Source organism: Octopus sinensis, linkage group LG7 (genome assembly GCF_006345805.1).
Source record: "Octopus sinensis linkage group LG7, ASM634580v1, whole genome shotgun sequence".
In the NCBI taxonomy this organism is placed as follows: domain Eukaryota; kingdom Metazoa; phylum Mollusca; class Cephalopoda; order Octopoda; family Octopodidae; genus Octopus; species Octopus sinensis.
The window spans coordinates 52535287-52555834 of NC_043003.1; the positions used below are offsets into that span (position 1 = coordinate 52535287).

The 20548-nt window shown below is 36.0% G+C and overlaps 1 protein-coding gene across 16 annotated transcripts in view; it reads right to left on the reverse strand.

Annotated features, from left to right (window-relative positions):
* The window catches only part of LOC115214409 (breast cancer type 2 susceptibility protein-like), a 210963-nt gene that overhangs the window by 73495 nt on the left and 116920 nt on the right, over positions 1 to 20548 (reverse strand). For 15 of the 16 annotated variants that reach the window (XM_036504782.1, XM_036504776.1, XM_036504779.1 and 12 more), the window contains 2 exons: positions 14977 to 15100; positions 9042 to 9200 (listed from right to left, as the gene is read on the reverse strand). In XM_036504782.1, coding sequence (XP_036360675.1) covers positions 9042 to 9200; positions 14977 to 15100 — 283 coding nt within the window. The remainder of the gene's footprint in view (positions 1 to 9041; positions 9201 to 14976; positions 15101 to 20548) is intronic. The other variant, XM_036504775.1, reaches the window with a different exon arrangement.

The following is a 20548-nucleotide window of genomic DNA, read 5'->3' on the forward strand; positions in this document are numbered from 1 at the left end:
GTTTCACTAAGACTCTGCACTATCACACATGGCTCTAGTAACACAGGAATGGATGGCTGAAAATTTTCATGATCACATAACCCCAGATTTCAATCCAGTCGACTACTACATGTGGAGTGTTGTTGAGAGAGAGGCCAATGAATATGCCCATAACACCAAAGATTCTTTGAAAACTGCCATAGTCAGAGTTATGTCCAAAATGAACCAGGACCACTTGATTCAAGCATGTAGATGATTTAGATCTCATATACTAGTTGAAGCTGAAGGTGGCTTTATTGAATAACATTATAGAAAAGAAGGTTTATTTTTATCCTCATAGCATTTTTTAATAAATAAAATTATGTTACTATATGTTTTTTTTTTATGAACATAAATCTGTCCTCAAATATCTTACACACCATGTATATATGAGGTAGTTTTTGTAAAGCCAGAACAAGGCAAGAAGGTACAAAGTTTACTAAAAAATGAAAAGAAAACAGAACGACTAAGTTGCAGCTTTACTTTGTATTTCTATATTTTGAAGTGAAGAATCCTTCTTCAGGACATTCCAAAAAGCAGTGGTTGGAAAAAGTTTGTTGCTCAAATGTGTTTTCCCTTCCCCTTACACACATTTAAGCAACAAACTTTTTCCAACCACCACTTTTCCAAATGTCCTGAAGAAGGGTTCTTCACCTCAAAATATAGAAATACAAAATAAAACTGCAATTTTGTTCTGTTTTCATCTCATTTTGTAGTTTACTTTGCACCTTCTCACATTGTTCTGACTTTACACAACTACATCCTTTAATATATATATATATATATACATACGGAGAGTTTACGAAAAAAACAAAAGACGAAGACAGGTGGTGTACAAAACAAACAGATGTATTAGTATAATGCTCAGGAATAGAAAAAGTTTTTTACATTTCAAGCCTACGCTCTTCTACAGAAATGGACACAGAAAAAACAAGGAGAGAAAAAAAAATGTGTATAGTGGCTAATGATCTATCATGGCGACTAGTGCCGGACAGAAGGGTCAAACACAAGGAGGAAAGTAGGGGAGATAACAAGGTAAAGGTGCCCCCAACACAAAGGTGCATGTGTGTATAAGAGAGTATGTATGTGCGTGTGAAAGAGGGCTGGTGGATAAAACAATATGTAAATGTAAGATCCAAGAATCTAAGTGTAGCAAGTTAGTAAGCTTTGACCAGTCCGTAGAAGGTATAAAACCAACTTTCAGGAACAACAGTAATTTATTGGTGAAAAGGTTGTAAATTTTTTCCATATTGACATTTGGTAAGCTGATAAAAGTTCTTTTATAGTTTAGAGTTGGCAACTAGGATCGCTATGTTTGTGAATAAAAATCCAAATTGAGGGAATGGAGCAGGTAAAATCCAGGCTACATGTTTCCTAGCTAGCAGAACTGCAGAAGTAATGATTATTCAACAAAGGGTACTCCACTAGCTGCTCATCAAGTTGAAGATACCTTAGTTAAATGAAGGTTACATTGTCACCAAGGGATCCTAAGTTAACTCACAAATATACATAGGCATAGGAGTTGCTGTGTGGTAAGAAGCTTGCTTATGAACCACATGATTCGGGGTTCAGTCCCATTGTGTAGCACCTTGGGCAAGTGTTTTCTACTATAGCCTCAGACCGATCATAGCCTTGTGAATGGATTTGTTAGATGGAAACTGAAAGAAGCCCATCGTATATATGTTTATATATATATATGTATGTGTGTATATATGTGTGTCTGTGTTAGTCGCCCCAACATCACTTGACAACTGATGGTGGTGTGTTTACGTCCCCAGTTCGGCAAAAAAGACCGATAGAATAAGTTCTAGGCTTACAAAGAATAAGTCCTAGGGTCAATTTGCTCCACTAAAGGTGGTGCTCCAGTATGGCCACAGTCAAATGACGGCAACAAGTAAAAAAGTAAAAGAAATTTGATCAAAAATGAGTGGAATGGACAGAGTGAGAGAACATATGTATGTATATATTTGTGTGTGTATGTGTGTGTGTCTTTGTTTTGTGTTTATCCCTTGCCCACCACTTGTCAACCAGTGTTGAGTTGTTTATGTCCCCATAACTTAGCGGTTCAGCGAAAGAGATGACAGAGATGGTACAATATGCTACGTAGACCAGTTGAAATTTTGTCATATCATGTGTGTCAATGTTCCACACATGCAGGGGTATTACTTCTGGAAAAATAACAGCTGAACTTACTCCACAGCATAAATAGCAAGTTCCAAAGACAAATTTTAAGGGTTTCTCCATCAAAATATTCCAAATATTGAGAATAGTATTATTTCATTTTTATTACATATGAAACAAAACCAAACGATTGACATCATTTTGTAAAAATTAGATAACAATAAAACATTGGGGCCATTCTTGTATTTAGGTGATAGACTTAATCTATTATCTAGTATGACACTACTATCTTTGGCAGACTAGATCTCTAATCTGAGAGTATCCTACTCACTCTCTCATACTATTGTTGGAAACCATGAAAAAAGGTCAAGAGCACTGCTCTTCCTCCTTTGACTAAGCCAAAAAAAAAAAAAAAATTAATAACTTCTTTAAAATATGCTTGTTTGCAGCATTCCCATGGTTATGACCTCAAAAGAAAAGTCTTCACTGTAGTTGCTAAAGCAGGGATGGATACATCTGTCATTCAGTGAAATTTAGAACAACACTGATGGTCATAATAACACCAATACATACAGAAATTATTAAAATAAGATTGAGTTATTAACTAACATTGTTTTTTGCAACTTCACAATTATTTCTATTTAACTTTTTGATGCTCCTTGTATTACACATGGTAACATTAACCATTTTGATACCAACCTGCCTAAAACTGCCCTTGGTCCTCTTCATCAAAATTTCCTGTTAATTTATGTTCATAATGCCAACTTAACAATGACTATTTTTTTTATTAAATTATACATTACTTTAACAAAAGATGTGTATTTCAAAAGAAAGATGGGAACCAAAGGGTTAACTTAACTAAAACATATATATATAATTTGCTTTCAACCCTATAACATGGTTAATTTATCAGATACTTGAGAAGTACATTTTTATTTATTTATTTTTTTTTTAATTATAATTTTGCTTCCTTGATTGTTGTGCGTATTCATATTCTATATTATTTGTTTATTTATATGGAGCCCACAACCCACAATCAAGTCAATCTGTCAGGTAGAGCTATGAATAGATACTTACACAGAAGAAATGAAAACTCCCTAAACATATCCATAAAAAGAAGTAACTCAAAATTAAAATTGACTTATTGTAGATAGGACACTTTAGTTTTACAGACAGCTTCTCAATTGCTGGTGGCATAATAAACACACTTAATCTTTGGCGTAAAGTGGTTTGTGATAGGAAAACTAACACTTATCATGCTGGTGTCCCATCTAACCATCCTACAACACAGTAGTGGGATGGTTAGGTGGAAACATCTGAATAATATGCAAAAACTACTTGATTATCATCAAAAGGTCAGCTGCATCCTTCCAGGTACAAAAGAACACGCTCACTGTTGGATTCGTTTTTCTATCAGTTAAAAAAAAATTCTTCAGGGTTGTTACTATCAATGTTGGTACAATGACAGGCAGGTTTGGTGAGATTATAGAGGTGCTAAAACAGTCTGGAAGAAGAGTGCTGTATGCATGATGCGAAACTCCTCACAGACAAAGAATTAAGGTATAACTTCTTCTAGGTAGGTAACAATGCTGGGTTAGGTAGAGTAATGGGCAGCAAAAGTAATTGTAGAAGTTACAGTAAGTGAGAGAAAGATTAAACTTAAACTAGTTGTAGGCAATGCAACTGCAACTATTATCTCTGCTTATACAACACAATCAAGATTGACTAATGAACAAAAGAACTGTTTTTATGAGGTCCTCTTCAGGTAGAGGATGACAAACGATAGCAACACATTGTCTTAGTTGGTGAATGGGCAGCAGTATAATAGCTTTGCTAGAGTACATGGTAGCTTCTTCAAGTAACGAGGAGAGGTCAAAGCTTCTGAGTTCTGTGATGCAAATGAACTAACTATCTGCAACATGAATTTTGGGAAACCAACCAAATATTTGATCACCCATCAATCAGGTGAACAAGCAAACCAGACAGGTTTCATTCTCACCAAGAAATGAGATAGACAGATATGGTTGCAAATACTAAGGTCTTCCTTTGAAGATGAATGCATCACTCAACACAGATAATAATTAGTGACATCAGAATAAAAAGCTAGACAGACTCAACGACAAAAGATAGTTTGGAGAAAGAAAGTTTGTAAACTGAAATATCCTTCTGCTAAAATGAAATTCAGTGGACTTCTCAGGGATGTGAAGACAAATCCCAGTTGTTCTCTATGTATTAGAGGATTACAATGATTTTCTTTGAGATAATCTGCAGAAATGTCTAAAATATCTATAGTACTTTGCAACCACATGGTGGTTGAATAGTATTGTAGATAGTACATACAAGCTGACAGGCCTGGAAAGACTGAAAAAAAAAAGTGATGAGGGTGGACAATGAAGAACAAATTGAAACAGGTGAAGCAGGTAGGAGAAGTTAGATGGCAAATTTACAAAATATGGAGAGAAACTGAAAGCAATAGGTTTGCCAGTGTTTGTGACGAGAGTATCAAAGGAACTAGGTGCACAAGAATGCAAAGTAGTGAGTTAGGGTGGAACAAAACATTGTTAGAAAAAGGAGTGCTTGAAATGACAGCTGTAGATTCTCATCACCAATGCTGTATAAGGAAAATATGTGGGGAGGAAAAAAGGCTGACTTCAAGTATATCCAGCTGGAGGCTAGCTACTGATGTAAGTAATTAAATGGTCAAAATAACCATTAAGTATTTGAAGTGGGGAAACCTGGTCCATGAAAAAGTTGTTGAGATACTCTTTTCTCTTTTCTCTTTTACTTGTTTCAGTCATTTGACTGCGGCCATGCTGGAGCACCGCCTTTAGTCGAGCAAATCGACCCCGGGACTTATTCTTTGTAAGCCCAGTACTTATTCTATCAGTCTCTTTTGCCGAACCGCTAAGTGACGGGGACGTAAACACACCAGCATCGGTTGTCAAGCAATGCTAGGGGGACAAACACAGACACACAAACACACACACATACATATATATATATATACATATATACGACAGGCTTCTATCAGTTTCCGTCTACCAAATCCACTCACAAGGCATTGGTCGGCCCGGGGCTATAGCAGAAGACACTTGCCCAAGATGCCACGCAGTGGGACTGAACCCGGAACCATGTGGTTGGTTAGCAAGCTACTTACCACACAGCCACTCCTGCGCCTATTGATGTTGAAAATATTTGGAAAACAAAAGCTAAAATAAGTCACTTGCACAACTAACCATGTACAGTGGGGTGTCATACTCAAATGAGTCTGATGGACCAAGTTCTCAGCACTACTAATTAGAATGAGAATCAACTTAGATGAAGCGCAGTTTTTCGGGGATTTGGGCCAGGATGCTTTTATCCTTTTGAATTAATTACAAGTTTTTTGCTAAGAGTAAGCTTCTTTATCTAGTATTGAAATGAGTCTGATGGACAAAGTTCTCAGCACTACTAATTAACAGTAAGTTTTTTTTACTAAGAGTAAGCTTCTTTATCTAACATACATTAATCTGGAAAAGGCCTTTGATAGGGTACTATGAAGAAAACTAAGGAAAAAAGAACAGCATGCGAAAGCAGTGGTTGTCATGTACAAAGATGTCATTAGCAAAACAAGAATTGGCAAAGAGTTCAGTGAGGAATTTAGCATGCAGAATAGGTGTTCTTGATCCTCAGCACCTGCGTGTTTATTGTAATTCTCCAAACCATAAGAGAGGAGTTTAAGACTGACTGTCCATGGGAACTCCAATATGTTAATGGTTTATTACTTAAAGTAGAATCTGTGGAAGATTTAGGAAAGTTCCAGTTTCAGGGGGAACCCCCCCCCCCAAAAAAAAATTGAGAGACCTCAGACTAAACTTGACAAAGGCTGAAGTTTGAATACGTAGGAAAGAAGACAGGGAAATAGCCATACACAATACAGGGAAAAGGAGAAGATAAAAATTCCAAACAGTACTTAACGTGAAGTACTGATGCACAGAAGTGTATTAGGATCATGGATAGACTGACAGAGAAAAAAGACTTTGTATGTGGTAGACCTACAGGAGAATTTAGCAGTCAGAGAACCGAGAAAATAAATTCTTTCCAGTGTTCAGAAGGCTCCATTTAAGTAATTGATACCTTCTGTTACCTAAGTGACTTAACCTAGCTGAAACCGCCTCTTGCTCTGTAGTACAAATGTTTTGTTTCCATAAGGTTTGAATTAAAATCTTTCACCAACACTTAGTCATAATTAAGTTCCTAACACTAGCTTAATGATAACTAAGTTGTTTTGCTAAATTCTTTGTTATATTTAAAATAATTGAGAGAAAAACAAAGCATCTCAAAATAAATATAGTAATGAAAGGGTAACATGGAAGAAGAGTGTTTTGAAAGCTTAGTAGTCAGAATAAGAATAAACTTCTGGGAGCTATTACTCCTGCTGATAACAAAGGGATCCCTCTATGATACATGTATATGAAGTGCAAGGTTGCATGCTTGTGAATGCAGAGGATGTCTGAAAGTTGGAAAGAAATGAAGTGAGCTTGCTCTACTAGAGGTGTGATGTTCATGTGTAGGGTAAACGTAGAACAGATGAACTGAGAGAAAAAAACTAGATATAAGAGGAATCAGATGCTGTGTACAAGGAGAAAGGCTGCATTGATATAGATACGTAATGTGTATGAATGATGACAGCTGAGTAAAGAAGTGTTAAGAAATCTAAGTTAAAAGAAAGTGTAAAAGAAGACTGAGGAAGACAGGAACATATGTAATGAAAGTTGATTGTAAGATGTTGAACCTTACAAAATAAAACGATAAAGGAATGTAACAAGTAGTGAGATACTATGATGGAAATGATGTTTTCAATGTAGGCAAGCATGGAAAAGCTGAGACAAAAATAATAATGGTTTATTGCTTGCTTGCATTACTATTTTTTCAAAATTACTGTATAAAATACTATTTATTATTTGACATCATAAGAATGTGTAAATTTCAAGAGAACATTAAATAATTGTTTTTAGGAATGGTGGATATTGAAGCACTTAAAGCTATAAATAACAGCATGCAGATATTAGGTTGAAAAAAAAAAAAGAAAAAAAAAAGACCTTTGCATAGAAAAGTCAAAGGTTGCCAGTTGGACTTGAATCCACATCTCCAGCAAACATGGTAGATGTTCTACCATTGAACTAAAGCAATCCTTTGAATCTCTCTATCCATTTTAGAAACTTTATTCTTACAAGCAAGAATTCTAAGTAGTTTGTCATAAGAATTTATAATCTCCTAGAAAATGTGAAATACTTCTTGTTTGGAATAATGGATACTGAATAAATAAAAGCTATAATTAATAGTGCAAATATCAGGTTAAAAAAATATTCCTTGGATAGAAAGAGTTTAAGGCATACAAATTATTTGAACAATATTCTTGCAAAGTATTTATTCCCTATTTATTAATGAACATTAGATATTTTAATAAAATTGAAGCATGGGAAACATTCATTTATGAAATGTGTTTATTAGTGAATGACTTTAAAATCTTTTTCAGGTGTAAGGACTTAATATATTCTATGAATTAGCTTTTAGTTGATGTAAGATGATAAAAGTGGAGGCACATGGCCTAGTGGTTAGAGCAGTGGATTCGCAGTTGAGGGATCATGGGTTCGAATATCAGACCGGGCGATGTGTGTGTTTATGAGCCACAACTTTCTCTCACTCTTTCCTCCTGCATCTTGCAGCTCACCTGCGACAGACCGGTGTCCTGTCCAGGTGGGAAACCGGCCCTTATGAGCCAGGCGTGGCTTGAGAAGGAACAAACAAGATGATAAAAAGCAATATCAAAAATCAATCCCTTTCAGGATAGAAGGGGTATAATAATCATGGGATGCAGGTATGGCCGTGTGGTTAAAAAAGCTTGCTTTGCAAACACATGCTCACAGGTTCAATCCCACAGCACAGAACCGTAGTTAAGAGTCTTGTACTATAGCCCTAGGCTAACCAATGCTTTCTAAGTAAATTTGGTAGATGGAAACTGTGTGGAAGCTCATAATATGTGTGCGCATGTGTCCGCGTTTGTCCTCCCTCCATCACTTGATAACTGATGCTGGTTTGTTTACATCCTCATAAACTTAGTGGTTCAGCAAAATAGACCAATAGAATAAGTGTCAGACTTAAAAATAAGTATTAGGGCAATTTATTCAACTAAAACTCTTCAAAGCATCATGTCCCAACATAGCTGCAGTCCAATGACTGAAAAAAGTAAATGATAAAAAAATGTCATCAATGTTTTAATGTCCATTTTTCAATGCTGGATTAGCCCAGTCTGCAACACAAGGGATCTCCTTCACTTATCTCAGTGCTATGTATGTACCCAATAGAACCAGAAATGGAATCTTTAAAACATGCATGGGCAATCTGCAGCCTGCGGGCCGCATACCGTCCTCAACATGTTGTTGTGCAGCCCTTGATGAGTTTCTAGGTTACTAATTTGCAGCATAACCTAAGAGCAGCAGCATCTCAAATTCTACCTAATATTGAAAATATGGTAAAGAATGTCAATATGCAAAAGTCTCATTGATACAGATAATGAAATTTATTCGTTATAAAATATCAATGAATTTTTTTTTTTTTTTTTTTTACCTCAATATTTTAAGCTATAATTTATTTACACTTGAAATTATCATTATTATCATTAGGAAATAATGAAAGAGATGCCAGCTTAATGTAAACTTTCATACTAAGACAAATAAAATTAAGAAGAACTGCAAAAAATTCAAGGTAAAGTGGGCAAGTAATATTTCATGCATATGTGTTTTGTCATGCGGCCCTTTCTCACTTGGAAATGGTATGACGCAAAGTTGCCCATCCCTGCTTTAAAACATAAAAACATTTAGAAAGAAAATGTGAGAGAGAGAAATATTTTTACAACAAACCTCAAGTGGGTTGAAGGCTTCTTCACTCCCAACAAGCTCAGCTTTACAGATACACAACTTTTGACCAACTCTGATCTTCTTGTTGGCAACTAAGTTCATTAATTGATTATCAAGGATCATTTTCAAAGGGTACCAGCCATCAGTAACTTCAATACATTGCTATCAACAATAGAAAATAAAAGTACAGAAACAGAATATTATAATTTAAAAGAAAATTAATTTTAAAGCTTTCACTTGTAGTTATAGAAAGATGAATAACATTTTCTTTACTTGCCAAAAATCAGTTAATCCTGTTGAAATTGACTTTTGAATTTCAATATCAGTTACTCTAATAAAATGAAGAGGAACAAAATGCCATTTAAGATATTTCATAAGCTATGCAGGCATGGCAGTGAGGTTAAGAAACTTGCTTAGCAATCATGTGGTCTTGGGTTCAATTCCACTGCATGACACCCCCAGTCTTGTGAGTTGATTTGGTAGATGGAAAAATGTGTCGAGGCCCATTGTATATATATATCAGGTTGAGTAAAAAGTAAGCACTGTTTTGAATCATGAAGAATTTGTACGGATTTTTGCAGAGTTTTGAATTTTTTCGACATTTTTTTGCAATTAATTGTCTGATGATACAGACATTAGACTTGCCCAAATGCATCAATAAATTAACATTGATATTTTTATCACCGTTGTTACAATCATCTGAAATGGAACTGCCAAAGCGCAATTTCGAGCAATTTTACTATTCAACTTCAAAAAAAGATGTAAAGCAGCTGAAACTGCTTGCAATATCAACAAAAGATTTGGTGAGGAAATGACCAGAGTGTGGTCAGCTTGAAAATGGTTTAAATGATTTTTAGTGGAGACCTGAGCCTTAAAAATCATGAGCATAGTGGATGCCCATCTGTCATCGATGATGGTCAATTAAAGACTGTCAATGAGAAAGATCCATGTAAAACCACTCGAGAACTGGCTAAAGAACTTCAAGTTAGCCAGAAAACTGCCTGCAATCATTTGCATAAAAAACATTCTTCCCAGTCGTTGGACCAAAATGAAGCACCGAAAACTTTCCCTAAATTCGATCTCTTCAAAAAGGTCATGGTGACTGTGTGGTGGTGTACTGCTGGACTTATCCACTATAACTTCTTAAAACCCGGAAAACCCATTACTGCAGAAACATATTGCCATGAAATTGCCAAAATGAATGAAAAACTGCAGCTCCTCTGTCCCAGACTGGTCAACAGAAGAGGGCTGATCATTCTTCATGACAATGCTTGACCACACATATATCACTAACGAAGCTCAAGAAGTTGAGGGAATTTAGCTACAAAGTTCTTCCCTAGCCAGATTATTTTCCAGGCCTTTTTCCTACCGACTATCACTGTCTCAAGCACCTTGATGGTTTCCTGTAAGAGAAAGAGTTCAAAAATTGAACTGATGCTGAAATTGCATTCAAAGAGTTCATCAGCTCCAGAACTCCAGATTTTAATGTTACTGGAATAAACAAACATGTAACTCGTTGGCAAAAATGTGCTGATTGTAATGGTACTTACTTTGATGAATAAAATTTCCACATTGTTGAAATATATTGTTATGAATTTCATGTTTCAAAACATTGCTTACTTTTTACTCAGCCTGATATATATATATATATATATATAAAGAAGTGTATTCCCATACAGGAAATATATATATATCTTACTCTTTACTGTTTTACTTGTTTCAGTCATTTGACTGTGGCCATGCTGGAGCACTGCCTTTAGTCGAGCAAATCGACTCTGGGACTTATTCTTTGCAAGCCTAGTATTTATTCTATCAGTCTCTTTTGCTGAACCGCTAAGTGACGGGGACATAAACACACCAGCATCGGTTGTGAAGCAATGCCAGGGGGACAAACACAGACACACACACACATATATATACACATATACAACAGGCTTCTTTCAGTTTCCGTCTACCAAATCCACTTACAAGGCTTTGATTAGCCCAAGGCTATAGTAGAAGACACTTGCCCAAGGTATCATGCAGTGGGACTGAACCCGGAACCATGAGGTTGGTAAGCAAGTTACTTACCACACAGCCACTCCTGCACCTATATATATATATATATAGTAAAATAAGGATTCAGATAGAATGAGGTACTTGAAAAGTTTGGGTTGGATAAACTTGTGGTTCCAACCTAAGGTTGGTAAGTATCAAACAGGATATTCTGGTTGTGTACACAGAGAAAAACCAACCCTATGAGTATTTAGCGCTTAGGGGTTGGTCCAAAGCACACATTACATTGTATTGTACATTTTTGGTATACTTTAGTGTACCCAACAAGTTGTAAGTCCCCTTGGTGTATTATAATCAAATGAATAATAACAGACGGATAATTGTCTGCTCATTACAGTTGTTTCTTATGCATTTTGTTTTTAATAGAAGAAAGAGAACATTACTTCATTATAAAAAAAACCATAATCATCAGATGAAATGTAATTTTACAAACAAAAGAATATCCCAAGAATACAGCAGGAATGTGGCTGAAGCCTGTTGAAGCTAACTATGAAATGGGAGAATGACCAGCAAAGCTGACAATTGTGGGCATTAGTGAGTGGGGTTAGGTTAAGAATATAGTTTGTGAAAGGGTGTAATATGATATTTAAGGTCAGCAACCCAGGTGAGACAGGAGTCTGCTAGACTGGTTCTTTGGTAGGCTAGGGTGGTGATATTATATTATACTAGGCTTAGAGAAGTAGGTAGCTGAGAGAGGCCCAAAGATAAAGTAAGGATAAATAAAGAAAGCAAGAAGTAAAAGTGAAGAAATATAAATGTATAAAAAGCCAATTAGGCATAGAGTCAGGGTTTAGGATTCATTAGCTAAGGGTAAAGAACAAAGGGAAGAGGGCAGAGATACACAGAATTTAGGGGTATTCTGTGGATATAGGTTGAATGTTGGGGAGGAACTGTAGTGTTATGTGTGATTATCTGGGAAAGGTGAAAAAATGTAGGGTGTTGTTTCAGATACAAATATGCTATATGGGATAGTGGAGACTGCTTGTAATATTAGGAAATGCTTGCCTGGAGAGGAAATACCTGGTAGTAATAGTAGAGTACTACTTACCATTAAGGAGTTCAAAGAAAGAGAGGGTTGTATAATAAACTACACCTGGTACCGAATTAGAGGAAATACCAGATTGGATATCAAAGAAAACCAGCAACAGGAAATAATCTACTGATTAACAATTTGGAATGTTATATAAGTGGTGTTGATATCATTTAATTAGATTGAATAATCATCATTGTGTGAAACAGGTAATGCAACTCTGAAAAATAGCTGCAGGTAAAAGGTTTGATAATGTGTTCCATCTATTAGTTAACATGTGCTCACAAAAAACTGTATCTTGGTTTAAGGATTACTTACTTAGTGGAATTGGAAAAGAACTGGCTAGGGTGTGCAGGCTGCTATTTTTAGGTTAGATATTTTCGCTATTGCTAATGCATAATACTGGGTACACCACAAATAGAATGGTTTGTTCCTTCAATATAGCATACCATGCAAGTATAGTATGAGTGGTACACACACACACAAACATATATATGCATGTGTATGTTCTTTCCTTCTCGAGCCATCCCTGGCTCATAAGAGCCAGTTTCCTGGTTTCCTTGGCATATAGGTTCCCCACCTGGACAGGACGCCAGTCTGTCACAGGTGAGCTGCAAGATGCAGGAAGAAAGAGTGAGAGAAAGTTGTGGCGAAAGAGTCAGCAGAAGTTTGCCACTACCTTCTGCTGGAGCAGCGTGGAGCTTAGGTAATTCGCTCATAAACACACACATCACCTGGTCTGAGATTCAAACCCGTGATCCCTCGACCGTGAGTCCGCTGCTCTAACCATATTGGCCATGTGCCTCCACATGTATGTGTATCATTGTTCATGTCCTCCCACACCACTTGTCAACCATTGTTGGTTTGTTTACAGTCCCATAACTTAGCAGTTCAGTATAAGAGACTGACAGAATAAGTACTAGACTTTAAAAAATAAGTACAGGTGTCGATCTGTTTGACTAAACCCTTCAATGTGACGCCTCAGCAGAGCTGTAGTTCAACAAGTAACAAAAGATAAAGATATATTTTAGGAAATATGTTTATCACAGGCTAGAAAAAAAAAAATTGAAAACTACATGATAAAAATATGTACTTTAAAATGTTCAAATAATGAAGGGAAACCTTTCTACATTTTTCTGAAAATATCATCAGCAAAGAAGGAGAAGGATGTGGATGACAAGCAAGATGAACAGCTTGAAAGAAAAGAGGCATTAAACATCAGGAAGTGGAAGTGTTATAGAAAACAAAGAACAGAGTATTGTAAGAGGACATAATCGGCTGTGTTCTACATTTTGGATATGGCTCTTAAAGTAGAAAGAAGATCAGCAAGTAGGCTAGTTAAAGAGTACTTCTGGAATGAAGGTTCTAAGAAATTCTAAGAAATTCATATGATAGATGAAGAAAAGAATATAAATAGATTATGAAAAAATAAAAAATATTTGTGAGATACAATAAACAACTGTCACAAAAAATAAAAAAAAGTTAGAAAGAAGTACCAGAAGCCAGTGTGAAAGAAATCCTTATAATGGAAGAGAAAATGGTAATATGTAGTGGTGAATTTAAGAGGAAAAGAAAGTGTGACACAACAACAATAATCCTTTCTACAAAAGGCACAAGGCCTGAAATTTGGGGAGAGGACTAGTTGATTATATCGACCCCAATGTTTCACTGGTACTTAATTTATCAATCCTGAAAGGATGAAAGGCAAAGTTGACCTTGGTGGAATTTGAACTCAGAATGTTGTGATGAGCGAAATACCACTAAGCATTTTGTTCGGTGAGCTTAACAGTTCTGCTAGCTCGCGGCCTTACTCCTTAACAATGAAAAGGTTAGTGAAGAGTTGTTAAAGGTTGTGAGAAAATGACAATTGGATAACAACAAGTGGCTAAGACAAGCTTTTATCAATCTGATTCCTGTATTGATAAAATCAGAAATGCTGTTCAAAATGTTTTATATTAAGCTTTTCTTGACTTAGAATCTTTCTTGTTATAATTTCTTTCATGGTGTACACAGTTAGATGGATAATGGGAAAAGTAAGCTCTACTGTCTGCTTTGGCATGGTTTCTAAGGCTGGATGCCCTTCCTAGTGCCATCCAGTGTACAGAGTCTACTGAAAGCGTTTACATAGCACCCACACCAATATATAATTATGAGATTATTGTATATAAGAAACAGATGGCATGATCCAGGCTGGAATCAAAAGCATTCCAACTTGGATCAAGCCATCTATTTCTTAAGTAGAATAATCTCATGATCGTGTATCCTTCTTTCCTAAGATGTTAGGATGTGAATTTTAGTGAGTTTGTCAGTTGCTATTTCTAGTAGACTGCAAATAAGCTTCCCTAGGCATATCTGTGTGGTTGTGAAAATAATTTTAAGTCAATGAGAAATTAAATGCTCACTGAGTGAATGTCCTTTAAAACTAAATTTATCTGTGAAACTAAATTTTTTTTTTTTTTTTAACTTACATTAAAAATTTGTTGATTCAAATAAACTATGATATTAATCTGGTGGCGCAATGGCCCAGTGGTTAGGGCAGCGGACTTGCGGTCGGAGGATTGCGGTTTCGATTTCCAGACCGGGCGTTGTGTCTGTTTATTGAGCGAAAAAACCTAAAGCTCCACGAGGCTCTGGCAGATGGTGGTGGCGACCCCAGTTGTACTCTTTCACTCTCTCTTCCTGTTTCTTGAGTAATGCTGCGATGGACTGGCATCCTGTCCAGCTGGGGGGAACACATACACCATAGAAACCGGGCCTATGAGCCTGGCTAGGCTTGAAAAGGGCTCATAAAAAAAAATAATGACATTAATCTAATAATAACCTCATCTGTTTTTGCTATTTAATCCAACTTACCTCAGTATTCTGAATTTTTGAGGACATATCAGCTTTCATTAAATCTTTATTAACATTTGACACACACAAAATCATCCTCTTTGCTGGTGTATCATCACGTTCAGTAATCTTCCTCAAAGCTGACCTGTATGTAGTTTAAAAGAGATAACAATGTCAATTTCAAATAATTTTTCAGCATATACACTTTTAATGATTTAATTTTTAAATCTAGAATGTGTTAACAAATTAATTTTAAATAAGGCATATTCACATATTTTGTTTTTATTTTTATTTTTCTCCTTGTACATAATTTTTGTAGCTGAGTACACTAGCCTGTAAACAGTGTAGCTTTTCATAAATGGACCATTCCCATGAAATTAAACCAAAAATGGTTTTAAAAAAATTTTTTAGAATGCTCAGAAAAATCACTATATACTTGAAAAGGTAGGTTGAAATGGTTCTTTGGAATCATTTCTTCCAGATCTACACTACTTGGAAGACAGAAAATATTTATTTTGGAAAATGTTACATCATTTTTTGTTATGCTCGTCATGCCAGATGAATGAGGATTGTGACCACAGACCATTGTTGTCCAGTAAACTTTCTCTTCCAGCTGAGGTAATCACGACACCTATTTTTAATCTTCCTCACTGAGCACAAAGCCACCTCTCAATACTACTCCACACCAACTCAACTGAGCTTTCTTGCTTTGCAAGTTACTCAATGTCTTCACTAGTGGTGGCACCATGTAAAAAACACTGAATACATTCTGTAAAGTGGAAGAGCATTCATCTGTAGAAACTATGCCAAAGCAGATGTTGGAGCTTGATGCAGCCCTCTAGCTCACCGGCTCCTGTCGAACCCTCCAACCCATGCCAGCATGGTAAATGAATGTTAAATGATGATAATGACAACTGGCCACCTCCTCACCATTCAGCAGAATCCAACATTTCTGTAGTAATACCTCAGTTTACCAATATTACTGTTAAAGTCTGGGGGCTTTTCTTTTACCATCACCTAGTTCTCAAAAACAGAAGGTACCTAGTATGTTTTGGTGTCCTTAGTATGTAACAGGGGCAATACAACCAAAGACTGTATTTCATGAGGGATTTCTATGCTTGTGCATCTGGATTTCTGATAGAGAAGAAACACACAGCATGTTTATTTGCTACTCATAATTACACACAGAATACTAATGATGAAGATCATTTTGGTAGTTTAAATGTTATACTTGACTGATGTTGACAAGCAGAGTGATTTTTTTTCAGATCCTAGCTGTTTCTGGGTATATGTTTGTAGTATATTTTGGAAAATACTTTTTAAAGGCTACATGTATCATTTTTGGATGTCCCCCATTATTCATAAATAGTTGTACTTACATCAATGCAGACTCCTAGACACTGGGTAGTGGGCTAAATTATAACCACCATACACAAAAAAAAAAAACCCGGAGGTGAATTAGCATCAGATAACTCCATCACTCACCTACTCATCATCACCATCACCATTGTCATCATCATCATCATTTAATGTCCGTTTTTCATTGCATGGGTTGGACAGCTGACAGGAATTGGCAACACCAGGGGCTGCACCAGGCTCCAGAGCCTATTTTGGCTTGGTTTCTACAGATGGATGCCTTTCCTAACACCAACCACTTTACAGAATGTACTGGGTGCTTTTTTATGTGGCACCATCACCAGCACTTTGTATGTGGCACCAACACCAAAGCTTTTTAGATGGCAGCTTGGTCTTATCATTAGACATTTTTAATATTCATAACCCACATATCTTAATCTGCAAATCACAATATAGGTTCAAACCTTACACTCAACCATTAAACTTGTAATGAACCTATCTATCTATCCTCTCAGTCGAAGTTGACTCTTGGTTGCTCGTTGGATCAGTGTCCTCCAGTCAGTTCTATCCTGGGTCGCTTCTTTCAGATTGGCTATGTCCATTCCAGTATCCCTCTTGATGGTGTCAAGCCAGCGGGTTCGTGGTCAGCCTATTTCTCTCTTGCCACTGACCATTCCGAGCATGATGTCCTTCTCCAGGGATTTTCTCCGCGTAACATGACTGAAATATGTCAATCTATGCTTGGTGATCCTAGCTTCTAGCGACATTTTCGGCCTGATCTGCTTAAGAACTTCTCCATTGGTGAGCCTAGCTGTCCATGGAATCTGTAAAAGTCTTCTCCAACACCAAAGCTCAAATGCATTAATTCTATTCTGGTCAACTTTCTTTAGTGTCCAGGTCTCACATCCATATGTTGCTATTGGGAAGACAATTGCATTCACCAATCTGCATTTGATAGCGAGTCTGATGTCTCTACTCTTCCAGACCCTGCTCATGCTGACCATTGCCTCTCTGCCTAGTACTATCCGCCGTCTTATTTCTGGAGTGCAGTCACCATCTTGATTTATTTTGGAGCCAAGGAAGATGAAATCATCAACCACTTTGATCTCTTCATTATCGGTCTTGATGCTGATGTTTGTTGTGGCTGCTGTAGACATGATCTTCGTTTGAACCTATGAACCTAACACAGAAAATACAAGATGGCTTTAATAAAAAGAAAAGAAAAGAAAAACAACACATATGCACTACTCCAACTACTATTGATATCATATCAGTATATATCTAAAACACCTATCACCTGTGATTCACATATACACAAAATACTCAACACTTCTTGCAAATAACACACAAAACATTGTCTATCAAATTGCCAATCCTATAAAGTACAAAGATAAAAACCTCGGAAATGCAAAATGACTGGACAGCTGTAAAAGGATATGTTTTATCATTCACTGTTTTCAACTTATGACATTTTACATCTCTTCACATAAGATTTCATACACAGCTGACATCACACTCACACACTACTCCACCGTTTTCTAAGACACTCATGTACAAGTACTTAAAACTTATATGAATGACCTTAGTAACAGACTTTTAGTCGTTTGTATCAAAAACCATTGTATCCTGTTTATCAGAAACACCAGAGAGCATTAAATACAAATAACAATCACACTCAACAACAGAAACATGCTATGCGCAGAATGTAAAAAAGTACAAGGAGTTACGTACAAATCATTGTCATCATCATCATCACTGCCACTGCTAACCCAACCACCATCACTATCATTTAACATCCATTTTCCCATGTTTGCATGGGTCAGATGGAATTTGTTGCAGGTTTTCTACAGCCAGATACCCTTTCTGTCTCCAACCCTCACCTGTTTCCAGGTGATGTAATATTCCTCTATGTCCAGACATACTTTTCATGGAGTACATATACCTTTTCTACTCTAGGCACAAGGCCCAAAATTTTTGGGGTAGGAGGGCCAGTCAATTAGATCAACACCAGCTGGTACTTAATTTATCAACCCCAAAAGGATGAAAGGCAAAGTCGACCTCGGCAGAATTTGAACTCAGAACATAAAGATAGATGCTGACGTTTCTGCCAGCTCGTCGCCTTAACCCTTTCGTTACTATATTTCTGACCAAATTACACCCCTTATGTGTTTCAATTAATTTCTAACGTAATCATAAATTTAGTCTGGTTTCATTAAACAACTATAACTTTTTTATTTATCGATATATTAATCTGATTTTTGGAAGATAATTTAATGAAATATTCTCAACCAATTCTATACTATAATTTTTGTCACAAACTGACTCTAATTGCAGGTAGATAGAGGTAAATTCCACAAAATATAAAATTATTAAAATTTTGTTCAAACATCGCTATAGAAAATGGGTTATTAGCTAATATTCAATTGGGTATACAACAAAATTTTACGATAGAATTTGTTATTCTAGGTAACTTTCTGATACCCATAATAATATTTATGGCAAAATAGTCTTAATTTCATTTAAGGTTGTGGGAAATAACAAACTATCCTTTCTTTCGCTTTGTTTACTTTTAGCGTAATGGTTCGTTTCTGCCGTAATGATTTCAAATAGGCTCATTCGAAAAAGTAAATAGAAATAGTCTAAGGCTTTACCCTTCTGGGAAAGTCTGTGGCTTGGTCCAGTTTCTTCAGAAAAATCACCGAAAGAAACAGTTTTTAAATTTTCACTCCATTCAGGTGCCAATTCGTTTTCTTTATCGCTATCGGAGATCTCAGATTCACTGTTTTCACTTTCGGAAAATGAAACATCAGATTCATTATCAAATACCACATGCTTTTTTTTTCAGTCATAGAGTTAGATTTATCAAGGTCTTCAGTAGAAAATCCTTCGAATTCTGACTCGCTGCTTGATATAATGAAATTCGTATCCATTTTTTGTCAGAATTACAAATTTTGAAAACACAATAGGAACAAATTTCGGAAAAAAATCTCCCAAAATTCACGGAATTAAAATTACACTTCGATTATCGTACAAAACTGTAGTTGAACTGTTTACGAAGTATAATACGTGTTTTCACGAATGTGCTGAAGAGATTTGCTCTGATATTCTCATTTAAATATGAATAGGTAAATTCGGGCAGCCTTGGGCGGTTTGGTCTCATAAACCAAAATTTTTTTCGGGCGGCTTTGGGCGGTTTGGTAACGAAAGGGTTAATGGAGTACATATACACATACACTTTCAGTTTCCATCTACTAAATCTACTCACAAAAGCTTTTGGTCTGCCCAGGTGTTATAGAAGAAGTCACTTGCCAATATGTAGCAGGACTGAACCCAAGACCACATGGTTGGAAAGCAACAGTCTCAACTACATAGTCATGCTCCCATTATATTTCCAGCACATATAAAGAAGCAGTAAAGAAAGCCAGACATCACACAAACATATTTGGAGTAATCACGGGTACCATGTTTGATTAACAGAAATAAATAGAAAGAATAGCATACAAACAGTATATCAGTTCTATCATGGATTATGTCAACCTTATTTGGGTGCCCATTTATTGAACAACAAATCTTATAATAATTCTGCTTGTCACTTCGTTACTTAGCCCATTTGTAATGCTTCCATGTGACTAATTAAAGGGGGGGGGACAGGTGGTGGTGAGTGAAATGTGCAATTTGTTTTCCTTCTGCTACTTAGCCCATCTGTAACACTTTCACTTGATTAGTTGAAGGGAAAGGAGAGAGAAAAATAAGTTAAGGTGAAGAATGGGGGAGAGTGCTGCATATTATGTCTATAAAATTGTGCATAAACTATATAAAATGCATACTGTAAAAACCTATGTAATTTACACAGGTGACTTTCAGGATAAAATTGTTAAAATAGCTTCTACTCGTGTAAAATTCGCACCCATAAGTTTTCAGAATTGCCGATATGGCCAAGGGAAAAAGGTTTCCAATTTAGTTATATTTAGCATAAATTCACTTACTTATGATTAGATTTTATTAAATTTTCATTAAATAAAAATAATTTCTGTTTCTGTTTCATTTAAAGCTATCAAATTATGAAGTGTTTGTGTTGTTTATAATAAACTTTATTTTACATTTCTTGCCCACAAGAGATTATGTCTGATCTTTAGCATACTTCTGTATGTCTTCTCGAATCACGATCACAGGAAAAGTTGTTGATAATTCTTATCAACAAAAATGAAAGCTGATAAATATGCACAAGTGTTGCAAA